The sequence below is a fragment of the Dipodomys spectabilis genome, unplaced genomic scaffold (genome assembly GCF_019054845.1).
Source record: "Dipodomys spectabilis isolate Male_0828 unplaced genomic scaffold, ASM1905484v1 ptg000076l, whole genome shotgun sequence".
Lineage (NCBI taxonomy): Eukaryota > Metazoa > Chordata > Mammalia > Rodentia > Heteromyidae > Dipodomys > Dipodomys spectabilis.
The window spans coordinates 296,235-316,410 of NW_024870753.1; the positions used below are offsets into that span (position 1 = coordinate 296,235).

The 20,176-nt window shown below is 44.2% G+C and overlaps 1 protein-coding gene across 1 annotated transcript in view; it reads right to left on the minus strand.

Annotated features, from left to right (window-relative positions):
- LOC122110213 (exophilin-5-like) overlaps positions 1-20,176 on the minus strand; it is a 37,847-nt gene that overhangs the window by 6,538 nt on the left and 11,133 nt on the right. Inside the window, exons 2-3 of the mRNA XM_042682708.1 lie at positions 6,038-6,198; positions 4,500-4,656 (exon numbers count right to left, since the gene is read on the minus strand). Of these exons, the coding sequence (XP_042538642.1) occupies positions 4,500-4,656; positions 6,038-6,198 (318 nt within the window). The remainder of the gene's footprint in view (positions 1-4,499; positions 4,657-6,037; positions 6,199-20,176) is intronic.

Consider the following 20,176-nt stretch of genomic DNA (forward strand, 5'->3'; position numbering starts at 1 on the left):
GTTTGGGAACCATGAAGCTTTGCTGATTTCCACTATGATAAGGACGGTCAAAATTCCTGGCATGGGGTTTGGGGTGCTGCTCAAGTAGTAGAGCAAGCAAAGGTTCCCTAAGTTCAAATCCAGTATGGCTAAAACTGGGCACGGGTGATAATAGCCAGGGTGCCTTGCTTCCCTTCTATGGATTTGTCATGCTTTTGTCAGAGTTCGGTGCAGGAGAAGATGGCATCAGATAAAACAGTGGAAATAAAGCAAAGCCCTTTCCCAGAAGCAATTTTTAAAAATTTCACAGATCCTTCATGGGCCCTCTGAACTAGCAACCTTGAACTTTCCCTTGGCCCTAGACCTTGAGACCACTTGAAGGAAGGAATGAGGAAAATAATCTTCATCCCTAAAATCACCACAACGTACTGGAGGCATCTGGTTGCACAGCTTTAGGAGCAACAACAATAACAAAAAACTGACCAAAAAAAAGATGTGAGGCAATGGGAGACTGGTACATGCTACATATGTAGAGGTAGACGTTTCTTGAATTCATTGACTAGCATTAAATAAAACCTCAATAGAAAATACTTCACATTTTTTTCTTTCCTTGAAGCTTGGGTCAGGGCAGTCAGTTACAAATAGTATTAAAATCTGAAAGGATCATTAGAGCACAGTGTAAGTTTGGGAGAAAATAAATGGTATTTGAAGCAGAAATGACAAATACTTTAGTCATTGTATAACTACAATCACTGTGTTCCCAATAGCTTCTTTTTTTTTTTTTTCCTTCCTTCCTTCCTTCCTTCCTTCCTTCCTTCCTTCCTTCCTTCCTTCCTTCCTTCCTTCCTTCCTTCCTTCCTCTTTCTCTCTTTCTCTCTCTCTTTCTTTTTCTTTTGCCGGTGGTGGGGCTTAAACTCAAAATCAGGGCCTGAGCATTATCCCTGAGCTCATCTGCTCTAGGCCAGTGCTCTATCACTTTGAGCCATAGCTCCATTTCTGGTTTTCTGGTGGTTTATTGGAGATAAAAGTCTCACAAACTTTCTTGCCTAGGGCTGGCTTCAAATCTCAGTCCTTAGATCTCAGCCTCCTGAGTAGCTAGGATTACAGATGTGAGCCACCGGTGCCCAACTCTCCACAGCTTCTTGTCCACCTAAAGTAGGGAACCAAAGCTTCAAGATACTACATTCAGTAACCCCCTTGTCCTTAGGGGAGGAGATATGATGACAAGACTCTTAGTGGATGGCCTAAAGCCACTGATACTACCAAAATCTGTATAAACTATGTTTTTTTTCTTCCTAGACATACACATCTATGATAACATTTAATTTATAAGTGATACCAATTACTAATAAACTAGAATAATAATAACATATTGTAATAAAAGTGATGTAAGTGCAATCCTTCTCTTTCAAAGTTTCTTAATCTCATTAGACTATCTTTTTGGGCTGTGGTTGAGGCCCAAATTGAGAGGGGGGAGGGGTTACTGTACTCTCATTGGCTAAGCCTTAAAATGAACAACTATATTTGGCCACATGATAAAGCCCAATTTTCTGCTTAGGTGGGTTACTCACTAGCCAGTATCATTTCTTTGGTAATCCAAAGGCAGTCACAGTGGGATATGCCTGTAATCCTAGCACTCTGGAGGCAGAGGTAGGGGGATTGTGAGTTCAAAGCCATCCTAGGCTACAAAGTTAGTTGGGCTGGACTACACAGAGTGGAGCCATCTTAAAATAAACAGACAAACAGAAACAAAACACTGAGTTTGAGAGCAAAAAATAAATTCCTCAGGTAAGAAAGAAAAATAAAGACCCTCTTTTATATACAGGAGCTGGTTCTTTTTCTCTGATTTTATTATTATTTTTTCCCCTCTGAGTGCAATTTTGAAAGTGAAATCAAGATCCTGTAAATCTGAATCACCCAGGCAAGATATAAATGCCTCTAATTCAATCATGTGTACCTTGTAAGTAATTAACAGTTTAACTCTTGGTGGCTTTTGTATTTTATAGCCAACTGTCTCTTTGTTGAGTTGAGAACACTAAGTGTAACTTTATAAAGGAATGGGACATGGTTATATAAAGTAGAATGAAATTAAAGGGGATGGAATAGAGATCCAGGGCTTTAGAAAATAAAGTCATATAAAATTAGCATTGCGATACAGAATGCTTAACAAAATTGCCAACTCTAAAAAGAATTAAGATGATTCATGAATGTGGGGGAAAAATCCTTTAAGTTGCTTTTCTGACAACTGGTTCTCTGAACACCAAATATGAAAAAGTCAAGTCCTGGATGGCTTTAGCAGGTAGAAACCTGCCAGCTGCTCCCAGTTTTCCTTCCGTCCCTCCACATTGGCCCCCTGGCAAGAAGCAGCCCTGAACCTCACGTGAGTTTGAAGGCTGACATTGTATTGCGGCACATGAAAACTGGCAAATATGTTTAACCTACTGAGGTTAAAGAAGCCCTCAGAAGATACAATACACAACTCACTCCAGTTGTTTTATACAATTCCCCCTGAAAGATACTTAGAACTTAAGATCTAATTGCTCAAAAAAAAATTTACGACATGTTTTTATATTCTATCTTGTGGAATCTCAAAAGGGCAAGCACCAGTGCCTTCACTATATTCCGCAGAATTAATATTTACCAGTATTAATGATAAGGTAAAGATAAATTTTAACTAGTTCTACTTAGGATGAAAGTAAAACACATACCTCTTTCTGATAACTGTTAAATGGTTAATGAAATAATGCAATAAAGCATGCAATTTGTTTTATTTCTGCATATTGGGTAATACTTAGTCTAAGAGAAATGCACAAGTCACTTTGATTATCTAAGAAGGACATTTGCTAAACAGAATTCTGCAAGATTTTTTTTTTATTAATTCTCCAAAAAAGAAATCTTTTTTTTTAATTTGGCCTCATATCAAAACACATGATACTGAGATTTTCAATCTTTTATCTTCTTCGTTCCACTTGTCCAGAACTTGACATAAGAACTTGTAGAATGAACAAATCCCTCCTCTAATTCCCCAAGTTTAGTAATGTTAGATTGTCCAGATAGAAAACTCTGCCCGAAAGAAAATCACCTAAAAGACAAACTGCATCAAAACCCACTACGTACACCATCCATTAGGAATATTTCCTTTTTCTTCAAGAGAAATATTTCTGATTTAAATCCCCAAAGTCTTAAAGTCTTAAACTAGAGTCTCAAACCAAATTCTTAAGCTAGAGTCTCAAACACTTTTTTTTTTTTTTTTAAAGAAAAGCCACTCACCTATTTGAAGTCCTTCCTGGCAAGAGTGGGTAGTGATAATCACTTAAATGGACATTTGGCTTAGCTCTGCAGCGTTTTCTCAGACCAAAAGCACCTCAAGTGAAAGCCCAAACGAAAAAAGAAAACAACCTTCCATCTCTCGGCCTGAGAGGGGAGGGCAGCCGCTCGGCCGGAGGCCAGAGCTGCTGGGAGCCTTCTCATCACCGGCACCAGTAGCTACTTGCTGCTTCTGGTGACCTACGAGTCAACTGAGCACATTCTTCAAGCTTTGCTGGCGCTCAGAACGCATCACGAGCCAAGCCAACACCTTAAGAGGGTGGAGAGCTCTGCAACCAGGAAGACTCTGGTGAAATATTTATTCAGCAGTCACCTCAACGGCACACCAGCATAGCCTTTCTTGTTTGGCCAAAAGCAATCCGATGACATAATGAATCAAGACAGTCAGGCAAATCAGCCAGAACCCAAGGATCCGTCTTGCGCTCCCCCTCTGTCACCTGACATTTTAAATGCTGGGCCATCACATGGAATCGACTATGGTCAATAGTTCTGGAACCCATCATGCTTTTTTTTTTTTTTTTTTTAATCTGTTTTAGAATTCTATTTTTTCCCCTTCTACTCGCATGCTCTGCTCAGTTTTCCTGTCATGAAGTCTTTCTAGCCTGACTCCCACACATTTTCTAAAGGAGTAGTTTTGATTTAAATATATCTTCTCAGCCAAGGCACAAACCACGCTCTTGGCACAGGAGAAAAACTGTCCCTACCTAACTAGGTCTCAACATTTTTAAAAATTTATTTTTATTTTTACTTTTTGCCAATCCTGGGGCTTGCATTCAGGGCCTGGGCACTGTCCCTGAGCTTCTTTTGCTAAGGCTAGCACTCTACCACTTAAGCCACCCTGCCACTTCCAGGTTTTCTGTTTATGTGGTACTGAGGAATCAAACCCAGGGCTTCATGCATGCTAGACAAGGCAATATACCACTAAGCCACATTCCCAGCCCCTCGATCCCACCATTTAACCCATTATTCACCAGCTATCAGGGCCATCTGCAATCCGCTAAAAGTTGCATTTCATGGCAGGGTTTTCCTACAAACTTTGCCCCCTTGGGAGCTAAGCCTGGTTTCCTTTGCTACTATTGGGCCCGAAATCTTTAAGAACAAACCTTAAGACATTCTGATCACAAGCAAACTACAGGTGTTGGAGGTCAAACAACTCAGGGGCTGTCATATGATCCGAGCTGAAAGCATCTTACCCTTTCTGTCTCAGCCACTGAAGCTTTAAAGGCTCCCTCCCAGCTTTCCTGAATGAGAACAGGGACGCAAACGATGATCTGAAGCTCATTCGACAAGGGGCAGATGGTTTTTGATTAAGTAGGTTTTTTGATCTTGATGCTTGTAATTCCACAGAATCTGCCCAAAATAATTGGATTTTTTTTGCATTGTTAAAAAATATTTCCAGATAGACTCCAAAGAATGAAAACTTTGCTCATGTTTCTACCCTTTCCCTCTATGCAGTCTAGAAATGGAGGAAGCATCCTCATACCAAGGGATCTCTGGAATGGCGCTGCCATGTTAGGCAAGTGCTGTAACCATTGAGCCACATCCCCAACCCATATCCAATTGCTATGCTGCTGGAATTTAAATTCAGGACTTCAGTGTTGCTAAGTAGGCACTACCACTTGAGCCATGCCTCCAACTCACTACCCTCATTTATAGATTAAAATAATTGGTAGTTAGGCACTGGTAGTTTGCACCTGAAATCCTAGCTACTCAGGAGGCTGAGATCTGAGGACTGGGGTTCAAAGCCATCCAGGGCAGGAAAGTTTGTGAGACTCTTTTATTTCTAGTTAATCACTAAAAAGCCAGAAGTGGAGCTGTGGCTCAAGTGGTAGAGCACTAGCCTTGAGCAAAACAGCTCAAGGACACTACCTAGGGCATGAGTTCCAGTCCCAGGGGACTAGCACACACCCAACAAAACATGGTGAATTTCAGTGACATAAAGTGTCCTAGAGTTAGAAATCATTTATGGAGTTGGCCAAAGTTGCAGAGAGATGGTGGCTCCTCTGCCACCTTTCCCTCCCCCTCTCCCTCTCTCCCACTTTCTCCTCTTTGCAGTCCTCCCCTCTGCTTCTGCCTCCTTCCTCCATCATCATCCCACTAAGGGGTTACTGTGCTCCAGGTTTTTTATTTGCATAACTTTATTTAATTCTTACAACCACTCTGTCAGATAGGCAGTGTACTCATTCAAAGATGAGAAAATTGAGGTTTATAGAGAACAAAATGACTTGAACAGACTCACACAGACAGAGTCAGCATGCATATTCTGGTTTATTAGACAACCATGTTTGGGTTCCTATACTTTGTCATCAAGACATTATTATAGTAAATATTCAGTTCATAAGCTGGGCACCAGTGGCTCAGACCTGTAATTCTAGCTATTTAGGAGGCTGAGATCTGAGGATTGAGGTTTGAAACCAGCCCTAGCACACAAACCCAAGAGATTTTTATCTCCAATTGACAAGCAAAAAGCCGGAAATGGAGGTAAGACTCAACAATAGCGCTCCAGCTTTAAGCAGACCTGGTATGGGCATACACACACACACACACACACACACACACACACACACACACACACACACACACACACACATTCAGTTCCCTCTTTTTAGAGCATGTTGTAAAATTTCTGTGGCTTAGAAGAGTCCTAAAATATGGACTGGTTCAATGGGAAACCATGTGAGTCACTGTCCACAAGGGAAAGAAAAGATCATTTTAAACTATTTTTTCTTACCATGTTGTGCTATCTCCTTCCTTAGCCTATAGGTAAGAGGCTGCTTTAACATCTGGCTAACATCTGTCTCATTGCAAAACTTCTTTCTTTGAATTTCTTCAAACCATTCACCAGTCACTCCTTGAAGCCATCTGATATCCCTCTTGGTCTTCTGAAGTTTGCTGAAATAAAACAAAATGTCAAGGCATTCTTCAAATATATTTATATTTAGTGCCCACTCCTGGGTTGAGCTAAACTTTACATCATGCATATACTCTAAATCTAGGGAAAAAATGGTTCCAGCCATAATTTCCTTTTAATTATGGTGTATACATTTTATCCACATTCTTTTGTAAACAAGATACTCTGGTGTAAAATGACAACCAAAAAGTTTTCGCCATAGAGTCATAGAGTCTATACTGACAAACTGGGTTGAGAGATGTGTTAAAACCTGACCTACTAATGCAGCTAAATGATGTTCAAATGACACATAGAAACTAGAATATTCTGGTTCTGATTACTCATTCACTCATTCATTAAGCCAGTAAATGTTTATTGAGCAATGTTAATCAATTGCTTATCAAGGCTCCATGTAAGGATTGGGGATTAAATAGTGACTGTAATAGGGAGATTCATACTCGATCAACTTGTGGTCAAAGATAAAAGCTAACCTGAAGAAAAGAAATCACTAAACACAATAGTCTTAAGTCATGGAATTTCTTCCTTTCTTTTTGTGACAGTACTGGAGCTTGAACTCAGTGTTTGGTACAGACTTTGAGATTTTTTTACTGAAGGCTGGCACTTTATAGCTTAAGCCAGAGCTCCACTTTGTGCTTTTTGGTAGTTAAATTGGAGATAAGAGTCTTATGGAGCCAGGCACCTGTGGCTCATGCCTGTAATCCTAGCCACTCTTGAGACTGAGATCTGAGGATCACGGTTCAAAGCCAGCGTGGGCAGGAAATTCCATGCGACTCTTATCTCCAATAAAATGACTCAGAAAAAGCCAGAAGTGGCATTATGGCTCAAGTGGTGGAGCACTAGCCTTGAGTGCAGAGGCTCAGGGAAAGCACCCAGGCCCTGAGTTCAAGCTTCAGGGCCAGCAAAAAAAAAAAAAAAAAAGAGTCTCATGGACTTTCCTGTTTAGGCATCCTCAAATCTCAGCCTCTTGAATAGCTAGGATAACAGGCAACAGCCACTGGTACCCAGAGTCATGGCATTTCTTAAACACAAGACATTTATGCCCATGAATGGCCACAGGGCAAATGTCCTGGCTTCCAGGGACTGTGGAATTTGAGGTGAACATGAGCACTCCAGAGCATGCCACTTGCAGGATATCAAACCAGACTTCTTTATTCTCCTGTTCGTTTCTACTTATCTTCTAAATGAAAACCCTCCCTAAGTCGTTAATTAAGTCACCACCGTGGTTTATATATATTTTTTCACCAGAATACATCATGTCTATTTTAGAAGGCCTTTAGAAATGTCTGGAAATAAGAGATGCCCAGATGGAGACAAACAGAGAGGAGGAGGAGTTTGAAGAGCATCGTCACCAGGCTCGTCCAGGGCTGCAACCAGTGAAGAAGCTGGGTCGGTTGTTGATTTCCAAACTTGAGAAGTCCTGATGTTTTGGGAAGTATTGTACATTGCTTAGCATCTCTGATCTTTATCCAGAGTCTTCCGGAAAGTACAAGTGTTAGGGGCGTTGTATTGCTGGGAAGTTGAGAAGCAAAATGTCTGCAAAGTAGCCATTTTGGGGTTAATGGCAATGAACTGTGATGGCTATAATCCATCCTCCTGCTTGGGGCTACGATACTGCTGTTTTATAAAAAATATTCAGGAAGGAAGCCAGAGGCCATCCTGCCCAGACTTGCATTTTGAAAAGCAATAGGCAGTAATCACTCACGTTCAGCTTTCAGAACTGTCACGGATGGTACTTTTGCCATAGTCACGTTCTGATGGGTGGAAACTACATCCATATTGCTAGGTCTTCCTGACAGTGTGGGCCAAGTAAGCCCTCCAGGAACTTCTAATTAGTCAACTGCCTCTCACTTATTAACACCAAGCTCATCAGCCTCCCCTCCCCCCATACATGACTTCCACATCCTCAGACCTCTCCCTAGTTGTGAGCCCCCGCCCCCCGCAAAGCCAGCACCAGGTCTTTGCCTCTCAACATATCTTTGTTGTTTCAGAAGCTTCATGGATTCTCTGAAAAAAAAAAAAAAAAGAATCCTAACAAATGGGGCTCTGGTGGCTCATACCTGTAATCCTAGGAGGCTGAGATCTGAGGATCACAGTTCAAAGCCAGCCCAGGAAAGAAAGTCTGTGAGATTTGTATCCAATTAACCAATAAAAAGCTAGAAGTGGAGTTATGGCTGAAGTGGTAGAATGCTAGCCTTAAAAAAGCTCAGGGAGGGGGCTGGGAAGGTGGCTCAGTGGTAGAGCTCATGCCTTGCATGCCAGAGGCCCTGGGTTCGATTCCTCAGCACCACATAAGCAAAAAGAAAAAAGCCAGAAGTGGCGCTGTGGCTCAAGTCGTAGAGCGCTAGCCTTGAGCTGAAGAGCTAAGGGACAGTGCCCAGGCCCAGAGTTCAGGCCCCATGACTGGACTCCCCTCCCCCCCCCAAAAAAAGAAAAAAGCTCAGGGAGGGGCTAGGAAGGTGGCTCAGTGGTAGAGCGCTTGCTTTGCATGCCTGAGGCCCTGGGTTCGATTCCTCAGCACCACATGAGCAAAAAGAAAAAAGCCGGAAGTAGCGCTGTGGCTCTAGTAGTAGAGCGCTAGCCTTGAGCTGAAGAGCTGAGAGACAGCACCCAGGCCCAGAGTTTAGGCCCCATGACCGGACCCAAAAGAAAAAAAAAAAAAAGCTCAGGGACAGTGCCCAAGCCCTGAGTTCAAGCCCCAAGACTGGCACCAAAAATAAATAAACAGCCAAAAAATAAAACAAAACAAAGAAAAAACATTTAAAGTATAAATATTCCAGAGAAGGAGCCCTGGGGATCATTGTCAGGACAGTAGGTAAAGGTAGTCAATAGCCAGAACTGTCAAGATTCAGATAATCAAAAATGGCCTTGTGTTTCTTGTTACTAAGTAAGCAAAATGGAAACAGTTCTGGCTTTTGAAGTAAGGAAGGGCAACCTGGGAAGAGAAAATGATGAATGACATAAGTTTCATCTCTCTGGGAACCTATAACTTGCCTTCCTTAACCTTAAATACCCAAGAGTCTGTGTCCAATCAAGAATAATTTGCAGTTTATGATGGTTGACTGAGCTTCTTGTGCTAAGAACAGAATTATAAGATCAGTGTGCTGTTGAAGCATTCATTTTCCTGAAGCATAAAAGATCAAGTAAGAAAAGTAAGAAGGGAAAATTCTGACCATCAGTGGTATGTGAAACCAGAGAGTAGTATTTTTATCTCCAGTAGCTCCGTCTATTTTTACAACCAGTAGGATTTGTTTAGAAGTAAGAGGTCTGTTGAGATTTAAAAAAACAAAAAAACTGGCCTGCACAAGGCTCTTCCTCGTTGTGTGCCACCCAATTAGCATGCGTAGTCCAACTCAGCCAATGAGAAGAGCCTTGGGGTTGCAAATGGCACGCATTTAGGCAAATGACTAGTGCACAGATTGTCTGCTTAATTAGTCCAGCTTGACTCAGCCTATCACAAGGGACTCTTGTCTACAGCTCTAATTTGTTTCTCCCTCAGGCTGATCAACTGCACTATATTAAGTTAGGCCTTTTCTTGCTGGGTCTGGCCTGCAGTACTCATGAGTCTTTTCCGCCCTGTGTGGTTTAGGACTTGGTTCTAACACCTCTTCTACATGCCACTCCCTACCCTGAGTTGGGTTTAGTTTTTCTTTATTTCCCTGCCTTGAGCCATGAATGCCATCTCTCCCTTCCTCTGGTGTGTCTTCCCTGATTGCGCCCCATTAACCTTTACTAGTCACCTTTCCTTGTTTATCTTTATTCTGAGCCAACCTCTCCCCATTCCCCCCCCCCCCCCCCCCCCGCCCCATACTTCCATGACTAACTATGCACTAAGCATAAATGCTAGTTGTCTCTTTTATCTCTCAGTTCTTGGTCCTAACTCCCTGCTCCCTGTTTCTGGCCATTCCAAATTGACTACTAGATCGTAGGAAAACCATAAAACTAGGGTTAGCTTCTATACAGACATTGTGGCCGAATAGTTCACTTGCTTGGATTTACTTTTCTCATTTGCTAGAGGTCTGGACAATCTGGTAGACTGTTTGCAAAGAAGGTGTATACACCCCCTGTCTTCAATTTACAATGTGACCTGCGTCTCCTTCCAACAAGAGGAAATGTCCCTTCCATTGCTCTCCAGAATCTGGGTTTGTGCTGGCTTATGCTAACAGAATAGAGTGAAACTGTGAGACTTCTGAAGCCAGGCCTCAAGAGATCTTGAAGGTCTTCTAAGAGGCAGCTCTTCTTCCTCTTAAAATCTTGAAACACTGTATAAACTTAGACTCTGTTTTGGAGGGGGACAGAGATGGTTGGAAGGGAGAGAGGAAGGGGGAGAGCGAGAGGGAGAGGAAGAGGGGAGAAGGAGAATGTCTGTACTGAGAGAAGCCATTTATGCCATCGGATCCCAATTTACCCCCCAGATGACTGGAGCCACATGCAAGGTTCCAAGCAATCATCCAGCGGAAGCCAGCCCAAGTAGCTGTTTCTCAGAGTCATAAACTAATGAATAAGAAATTATTTAAAACCTTTATGTTTGGGAGTTGTTTTTATATTCAATAAAAGATGAAAACAGGTGAGATTATCTTAAAGATACCTTCTGATCCAAAATGTATTGCAGTTAAAAATAAAGCAAAAATGTCAGTATTGCTAAGTAACACACACACACACACACACACACACACGGGAAATCTATGAGGATTTTGAGGCAGGTCAACTAGTAACTATGAGAGAGTACTAATGGCAGGAGATATGCATTGAGCTCCTCCTGTCTCTAGAATTTTGCTGTCATTATTAAGAATCCCCATTATAGCCTGGAGTTGGTGGCTCATACCTATAATCCTAGCTACTCAGGGGGCTGAGATTTGAGGATCAGAGTTCAAAGCCTGGGGAGGAAAGTCCTTGAGACTCTTATCTCCAATTAACCACCAGAAAACCAGAAGTGGTACTTGGCTCAAGTGGTAGAACACTAGCTAGTCTTTTTTTTTTTTTTTTTGGTCAGTCGTGGGGCTTGAACTCTGGGCCTGGGCGCTGTCCCTCAGCTCTTCAGCTAAAGGCGAGCACTCTACCACTTGAGCTACAGCGCCACTTCTGGTTTTCTCGTGGTTTATTGGAGATAGGAGTCTCACGGTCTCTCCTGCCCGGGCTGGCTTTGAACCGCGATCCTCAGATCTCAGCCTCCTGAGTAGCTAGGATTACAGGCGTGAGCCACCAGCGCCCGGCAACACTAGCTAGTCTTGAGCAAAAGAAGCTCAAAGACAGAGCTCAAACGCTGAGTTCAAGCCCACAACTTAGAATCCTCACTATAAGGCCTCAGGTCCTCATTTACAGAGAGGATGTGGAAACCAGGCCGACTATGAAGACTGGAGACCTTGAACTAGAGTGTGAGCTCCAGGCTCTGATTCTAAACCTGTGTTCTCTGAACCACCCTCAACACCTTCTTAGTGAACTACTAACCATGCTGATAAGCAAGGCTGTGGCTTTAAGTCTCCAGTGAAGGTAAAAAGAGGTGGCAATGTCATTCAAAATCCTTGGAGAGAGAGCAGTGATTGATGCAAAATTCCACAGCAAACTGTGCCCTGTCCCAGAAGACAGGAATGATTGTTTCCATGCTGTTATAGGCAAAGTGGCAAATATTTCTCCAAATAGCTCTCCTTATCAGGTCTTCTTGCTGAGGGCATCAATTTGGTTTTTTTTTTTCTGGTTTTTCTGCTTCTCTTTTTCTCCTCACTGATCTTTTCCTTCCATTTGTCTCACCTTCTATGCAGCTAGTATTTTCTTTTCACAGCTGACCTTCCTGTTCGGGCCATCTGATTACCTCTTGTTCTGTCTTCCAGGCAGCACAGTGTCCTGATGGTTACCAACCATCTGCTCAAAGCTTGAGAACCTCTGGCCTCACATCCCCTAAATCCTCCTCTCTAACCTTGCCTTCTGTATGCAGTCATCAGCTAGACCCAAAGGAAGCTTCAAATTATGTGAATCATATCTACGTAAATGTGTGTCTTTCTACACAGGCCATCAGAGCAGCCTTCACATTTCCTTCCTACACGAGAAATCAGATGTATTTTTATTTCCTATTACCCAGCAACAGCCATACACCACCAAGTAGAAATGGAAGAAGGCATGGGCCAGGAACTGCATCCTGAGTTAGAGCTGAAACATAGAGTAAATGCATAATGGAGAATGGATCAGGGAGTCCATGCAGGATCTTTTGAAACCCTGAATCCCCAGATCAGGCTCACCATCTTGAGTGAGTATTCTCCTCTTGCTTTCCTGCTCCAGTTAGGTGATACTTTGGGGTACAGATTTCTTACAGTGCTCATTCCCAGGGCAAGGCTTCAGGATAAGTGTGAGTTCTCTCAGCCAGGAGGAGGCACAGGATAGGGAAGAAAAAGTCCTGTGGGTCCAGTGATATTATCCACAGGTAATAGCTCCTTTCTCAGTGGCTCCTCTGAAAAGACTGTTATTTGAGAGCCTTTGCCCCTGACATCACAGCTTGATTTTTGGCTCAACCCACAGCTAAGACACAAGAAGAGTCAGGGATTAGAAAAAGCAAGCCAAGGTATTGAAATTTTGATAATGGCAAAGTTAAACCACGAGGGGAAGTCTGGGAAGAAGGGAGGCTCAGATGAGGAAAAAAGGGAAATTATATAGCAAGCAACAATTATAGAGAACTCGAAAGGCAGCCACAAAACAATGAAAGCGGCACTGGAGCCAAGCTAAACAATGCAGCCCATTTAAACTGCTTGAATGGCTTGTGATGGAGTCAGCTCACTCTCAGATAAAAGACCTATCTTTTCTATATTAAAAAAAAGTCCATGGTTACCTTCCTGAATGTTTATTTTTCACATAATGCAAAGCTATAACAGAAGGAAAATGCAAATGCTCTAAGTACAAAGAAGGATGAGTGCCATATTCATTTAGCTCATAGCTAGTCATCCTAAAGGAGGTACCTGGGAAATCCCATCCCAAGGCGATTCTTAGAGTTCAAGTCCATAGCTCTGTAGCCACAAAGCCTCCTCGGTGTTCATAGATTTCTCTCTCTCTCTCTCTCTCTCTCCCTCTCTCTCTCTCTTCTCTCTCTCCCTCTCTCTCTCTGGTTGGTCATGGGGCTTGAACTCTGGGCCTCAGCACTATACCTCAGCTCTTCAGCTCAAGGCTAGCACTATACCACTTGAGCTACAGCGCCACTTCCGGTTTTCTAGTGGTTTATTGGAGATAAGAGTTTCACGGACTTTCCTGCCCTAGCTGGCTTTGAACCGCGATCCTCAGAGCTCAGCCTCCTGAGTAGCTAGGATTACAGGTGTGAGCCACCAGTGCCGGGCTTCTCTTTTTATCTATGCTTATCACCACAACTAGAGCAGACAGCTCCCAGTATCAGCACCATTATTTACTAAATTACACCGAATGTGTTGGTGTGGGCTGTCTGGATGTCTCACCAGGCTGTCAGCAGCTTGAGTTCAGAAAGAGTTTCTCATTCACTTGGTAGACCCAGGATCTACCAGTGTCCCTGACTTGTGGCCAATCAATCAACATTTGACCAATTTTGGGGATAAGGAATAAGTTGCCATCACTCAGTCAGTATTTGACACCCATCTGAGCTGTTAGTGCATAGAAATTAGAAATGGGAATAAAAAGTGACTTTTCGCTAGGTGCTGGTGGCTCCCGCCTGCAATCCTAGCTACTCAAGAAGCTGAGATCTGATTGTTCAAAGCCAGCCCAGGCAGGAAACTTGGTGAGACTCTTAACTTCAGTTAACCACCAGAAAACCAGAAGTGGCACTATGACTCAAAGTGGTAAGAGTGCTAGTTTTGAGTGAAAAAGCTAAAGGACAGCATCTAGTTCAAGCCCTGTGACTGACAAAAAAAACCCAAACAACAACAAAAGCACACAAAAACGTGATGCATACTTACAATCTTAGCTACGTAGGAGGCTGAGATTTGGAGGATCACAGTGCAAGGCCAGACAAGGTTCTCAGACATGGCTAAGGCCAAGGTCTGGGCCCTGGTAAGGGCTAAGAATGACATATCTTTATACAGATGCGCAGACACTTTCCACTGAAACCCACAGATCGGATGTGAGGTTACTACGGGAGCACAGAGGCAGCTCCGAGCTCAGAGCTGAGTGTGCAAGGCCCTAGGAAGACTACTAGAACTGCCAGGCAGGCAAGCTCCAATAAAGTTCTGATCCATAGACAAAGTGTATGAGCTCAGCGCCTCGGATTCCTTTATTATGTTATTCATGGCTTCCTTCCAGAGACAGCTACATCCTAAATGCTGACCACATCCTCTATACTGCTTGTAATGTAGTTAGGGTAACAAGATACAACTGAACACTTGAATACCGAATACATTGTGTGCGTGCGTGTGTGCCTGCCAGTACTGGGGCTTGAACTCTGGGTCTTAGTCTCTTGCTCAGTGTTGTTTTTGGTTTTGGTTTTTTGCCCATGGCTAGCGCTCTAGCCCTTGTGTTACCCTTTCAGTTTCAGCTTTTTGCTGATTAACTGGAAGTAAGAGTTTCTCAGATTTATCTGCTGAGGCTGGTTTCGAATTACCAATCTCAGATCTCAGCCTCCTCAGTAGCTAGTATCATAGGATGAGCTACCAATGCCTAGCTTCTAGTACATTCTTCTTAAGGAAAATAAAAGAAGCTTCTATGTAACCTTAGACCCATTTGTGGAGTGAGTATGATTGTTTCCAATCTGTCATTTATCATGCTGTCATTAAAACCTACAAGTATCATACTCAACTTGATTCATCTTTTGTATCATGTTAGAAAATCAACTCAAATTTACCTGTATGGAATTAGGGTCAGCTTTTAAGGAATTTAATGTTGCAATTAGAGACTCTCCTGCCTCTCACCCCTCCATCACACACAGAACAAGTGTACAAGCCAAGAAAGATCTCAAACGGCCATTCAGGCTTTGCTGTAGGACACAGAATGCTCAGAAAAGGGCCTGAGTTTTCCCTCAGTCACTCTCCTCAATAATTCTGGACAAGATTCAAACCCAAGATTCACAGCCCCCCGATGTGGGCTGACAGGACACATTGAAGTGAGAAATACCCTCCTCCTCCAAACACACACACACACACACACACACACACACACACACACACACACACACACACACACACACACTCATTGAAGATGAGACATTCTTTTGATGACCCCCCCCTCCCAAAGAGCCATTGTTTCTGAAAAGCCAGCTTGCTGCTCATCAAGGAAGAGAATCCAGGAACCAAGTATCTTCCTTTCTTCCTTCCTTCCTTCCTTCTTTCCTTCCTTCCTCTTCCTTTACTTTTCCCCCTCTCCCTCTCCCTCCCTCCCTCCCTCCCCCTCTTCTCTTTCTTTGTCATGGGGCTTGAACTTAGAGCCTGGATACTATCCCCAAGCTTCTTTTGCTCAAGGCTAGCACTCTACCACTTGAGCCTCAGCACTACTTCCAGTTTTTTCTGTGTATATGGTACTGAGGAATGGAACTCAGGGCTTCATTCATGCTAGGCAAGCACTCTACCACTAAGCCCCGTGCTCTACCACTTTTAACCACAGCTCCACTTCCAGTTTTCTGGCGGTTGATTGGAGATAAGAGTCTCGCATACTTTCCTGCCTGGCTGGCTTTGAACCATGATCCTCAGATCTGAGTCTCCTGAGTAGGTAGGATTACAGGCGTGAGCCACTGGTGCCTGACTTACTCTCTCTCTCTCTCTCTCTCTCTCTCTCTCCCTTCTTTCTCTCTTTCTCCCTTCCTTCCTTCCTTCCTTTCTCTCTCTCTCTTTTTCTCTCTTTCTCCCTTCCTTCCTTCTTTCCTTCCTCTCTTTCTCTCTCTCTCTTCCTTCCTCCTCTTCCTTTCTCGTTTCAATATCAGTTGTCCTTTATTATTTTGGCTTAGGAGAGGAGTGAGAGATAATACTCTGGACCGAAGTCCAAAGACAAAAGGAGGGACAGGAAAGTGCCTGCCTTTTCCCCTGGCTTGCTGGGCACCTGCTGTCTGGCAGGCTGCCCGCCATGGCCATGGTTTGCCGCTCTCAATCCAGTCCCCCTCCACTGCCAGGAAGCTGCATTCAGCTTCTCCCTGGGCCATCTGCAGCCGGGGAACAGATCCAAGCTCTCTTGCTAGGACTGTTTTGAAATCTGCCCACTCTTCCTCTCATCCGACCCTGGTCACAGGCCTTGGACCTTCCCTCAATTATACATCCAAGGCCTGGCGTGGTGGTGCATGCCTGGTACTTGGGAGGCAGAGACAGGATAGTGATTTAAGCTGGCCTGAGGAAAGTACTAGACCTATCTGAAAAACAAACTTAAAGCAAAAGGGCATCAGGCATGGCTCAGGTGATAGAGTGCTGGCCTAGTACAAAAGTCCTGATTTTAGTCCCCACTGCTGGGGAGAGAGAGAGAGAGAGAGAGAGAGAGAGAGGGCTTCCAAGTGGTTCAAAGTTAATAGAGGACTTGACATTCTGTAGTATTCAAATAAATTACCTCATAGTAGACTCAAGGTGTAGAGTCCATCTGGATTTACTAGCTTCAGTGTGAATACCACAAACTCACTCGACTAAGTTCATACCAAGGGTCCTTATTCCTTTCTCCTGCAGCCAACCAGTCATGAAGTCCTACTAATTTGACTCTTCAAGTATTTCTTCAGTCTCTTATCTTCTCCTCGTGACTAGTGAAGGTACCTGGATTAGTCTTGCTGGGAAACCTATAAGACAAAAACCCTATTTCTCACGGTTTGGGAGGCTGGGAAATCCAAGGCATTCGCATCTGGCAAGTAACTCATGCTGTGTCATCCCATGGTGGAAGGCAGAAAGGCAAGATGGCAAGCCAACGAGAGGTGCTTTCAGAACAAGCCCTCCCTCTGTATTAACTGCTCCTGCAATAACATCACGAATGCATTTAGAAGAGCAGAGCAGTAATGACCCAGCCACCTCTAATTAGGCCCCAGCTCCCAACATTATTGTATTGAGATTACGTTCCCAATACAAGAACCCTGAGAGACACTTTAGGCCTCTTTGCACAACTCTCCCCCGATCCAGACCGCAGCCAGAGCCAGACACCTAAGGAGAACATTTGACTTGCTTCCCAGGAAGGAAGGCAGGTTCAAGTCAAAGCAGGAGCCAGCATCAATGGCCTACCACTGGAGGTATAGAATCTTCATCTTGGGGGAGGGGGCTGAGATGGAGCTCAGGTAAGCTAGGAACAGAAAAAAGTACCTGGGCGACTTGAATGAAAAATCATCATTGGTTCAGGGGCACTGTTTGGAAATAATGTCATTTATAGTATTTGTGAATTGCTTTTTAGACCTATGCAAATCACTTAACCCGCCCCAAAAATGCCATTTCTGTACCCTTTTCTCTTCATGAACTCTCCTTCAGGATCTGGGAAGCCAGAACAAGGCTTTAGAAGTTGCCACTTGGGCAAATGGAAAGAACACTAGGAGCAGGAGCTCAGCAGAACCTGGAGAGGGTGGGGTCTGCAGTGGCTTTGAAGATGGAGACAACTGCCCGAGGGAGTATGTTACTTGTAAACTTTCAAAGACTTTTGCCCGGATGCCAGTGGCCACGCAATTAAACAGCTGTGGAGAGACATGATCTAATTTATTGGACTGTCCAGTTGCCTTCTCTGGAGCCAGGTCTTTACCATGACCTACAAGGAACAGCAAGTTTTGGTGGATGAGAAGGGGGATTGCGGAAGATAGAGGAGAAACTGCTGTCCTCACCGAGGAAGAAAAGCATGGAAATACCAGAGAGAGGATAGAGAGAGCTGGCCATACTCCTCCTTACATACTTCTGCATGGGAGAATGGGACCATTGCCAGAACCCTACTCCACACCAACACACACTGAGCCTTGAGTAAAACACCTAGCTCCAGACTACCAATGGAACAGCTTTCAACCAGCAGAACCTTTAGTTGGCCACAAACTTCCTGAAGAGGACCTGCTCAACAAGTATTGAAATCCAGCCAACAAGTTACAGCCACCTTCCTATAGGTACTGTCCCCAGAGTCAATTTGGTATTCCTTCATGCCCCAGAGAGGAAAGAACAAGAAGCCCAACCACTCAAACAGCCAATGCCACCCACACGGGGCCCCACTAAAGCTGGGGCCCAAGGCCAAGATCTAACCAGCCTCTGGCTATCACAATACGGTGTTCACCCACACTCAGGGGGCAGAAAATAAAACGAAAAACAGAGGAAGCAACGTGGATTTTTTTTCCAGTTGTTAGACAAACAGCTCCAGGGGCAAAAGGTTCCCTTCGGTTCAGCCAAGCAGTTAAAGCCAGAAAGTACTAGAACTCAGGTCTATTCCGTTCCTGCCAATCACTGTTGTCCTTTGCTTGGACGCCAGGCTTTTCTCCCAACCTTGAGGTTTTTCTTCAAGTCAGCAGTCCCTCAACTTATGCAAAGGAAGGGGTATAGGACACATACCCCAGGTGAGGTGGAGTGCCCAGGTGCCCAGGCGGTCTGGATAGAGTCCCCTAAGTATACATTAGAGTCATCTAGGGGCTTACAAAAATTACTGGACCAATTTGGTCATGGAAAAATTCAGGATGTGTGTGTGGCGGGGGGGGGGGGGGATCCTAGCATTGGTAATTTTGAGACTTTCCCCCAAATGATTGTCATTTCAGCACAGACTGAGGATCTGTGTCTTAGTAGAACCTGTGGTCTGAGATCCACCAGGACGGCTGCCAGGCAGACACATCCGAGACTGCCATTAACCTCAGTGCACAGGTGGGCACACAGAGGAGAGAATCAGGGTGAGCGCAGAGAAAGCAAATGTAAGGTGGATCTCAGCCCCTGAGATGCCAGCCTTCCATCAGTGGAGTCCAACTGGCTGGCCATGACCTCCTTAGAAAATACAGCACTGAGCTTTGACTTGGAAGGGGCTGTAAGGAGGATGCCTGGTCCTAGAGTAGCCCATCCACAGGCTGGCTTAGAGACTCCAAGTATCCAGGCACGAGGGCCATGACCATAGAGTAGCCCAGGGAGAAGGAGCCAGATAGAGAAGACAGCAGCATTAGGGCCTCAAAGGTCATCCAAAGGAGGACCAGGGGTTGAGAGGTGAACAGAGTATAGATATTTTGCTTTCCAAATTCTAGCTTCAGTTTTGGTGTTTGTAACCTTTTCACAAACCCTCCACTACCTATGGTGCCCTGAGTGACACTTTCTTCCTCTCCACCCTAAGGCCTTGAATCTGTGGAGCCGATCATAGTTCCTTCGGAGAGGAGACACCAGAGGAAAACAAGGGGACAGAGAAACAACAGCACAACAGAACAACTCCCCAAGGGCAGAAGCCACAGGTACAAAGTGTAAAGGAGAGGAAACTGGGCGTGAAGAACAGTGTCACATAACAGGGAGGGAAAGTCCTGCTAATTTTTTTATTTTTAAATTTTTTAGTGCTGGTCCTGGGGCTTGAACTCAGGGCCTGAATGCTGTCCCAAAGCTCAAAGCTTGCACTCTACCACTTGAGCCACAGCTATAATTCTGGTGGGTTTTTTTTGTTTTTTTTTTTTTTAGCGTTTAATTGGACATAAAATTCTCATAGATTTTTCTTGCCGGGGCTGGCTGTGAACTGTGGTCTCCTGAGTAGCTAGGATTATGGACATAAGCCACCTGCATCTAGCAATAATTTTCAGGTAGATGGGGCTGGGAAGGTGGCTCAGTGGTAGAGCACATGCCTTACATGCCAGAGGCCCCGGGTTCGATTCCTCAGCACCACATAAGCAAAAGGAAAAAAGCTGGAAGTGGCACTGTGGCTCAAGTGGTAGAGCGCTAGCCTTGAGCTGAAGAGCTGAGGGACAGTGCCCAGGCCCAGGGTTCAGGCCCCATGACCGGACCCAAAAAAAATAATAATTTTCAGGTAGAGAAGCAATTCACGAATAGCAATGAGATAATATCATCTAAGGGATGACAGAGATGGGGAAGGAAGGAAGAGGAGGAGGGACTGTCCCCCTGCTCAGCTCCATGCTGCTGGGATATG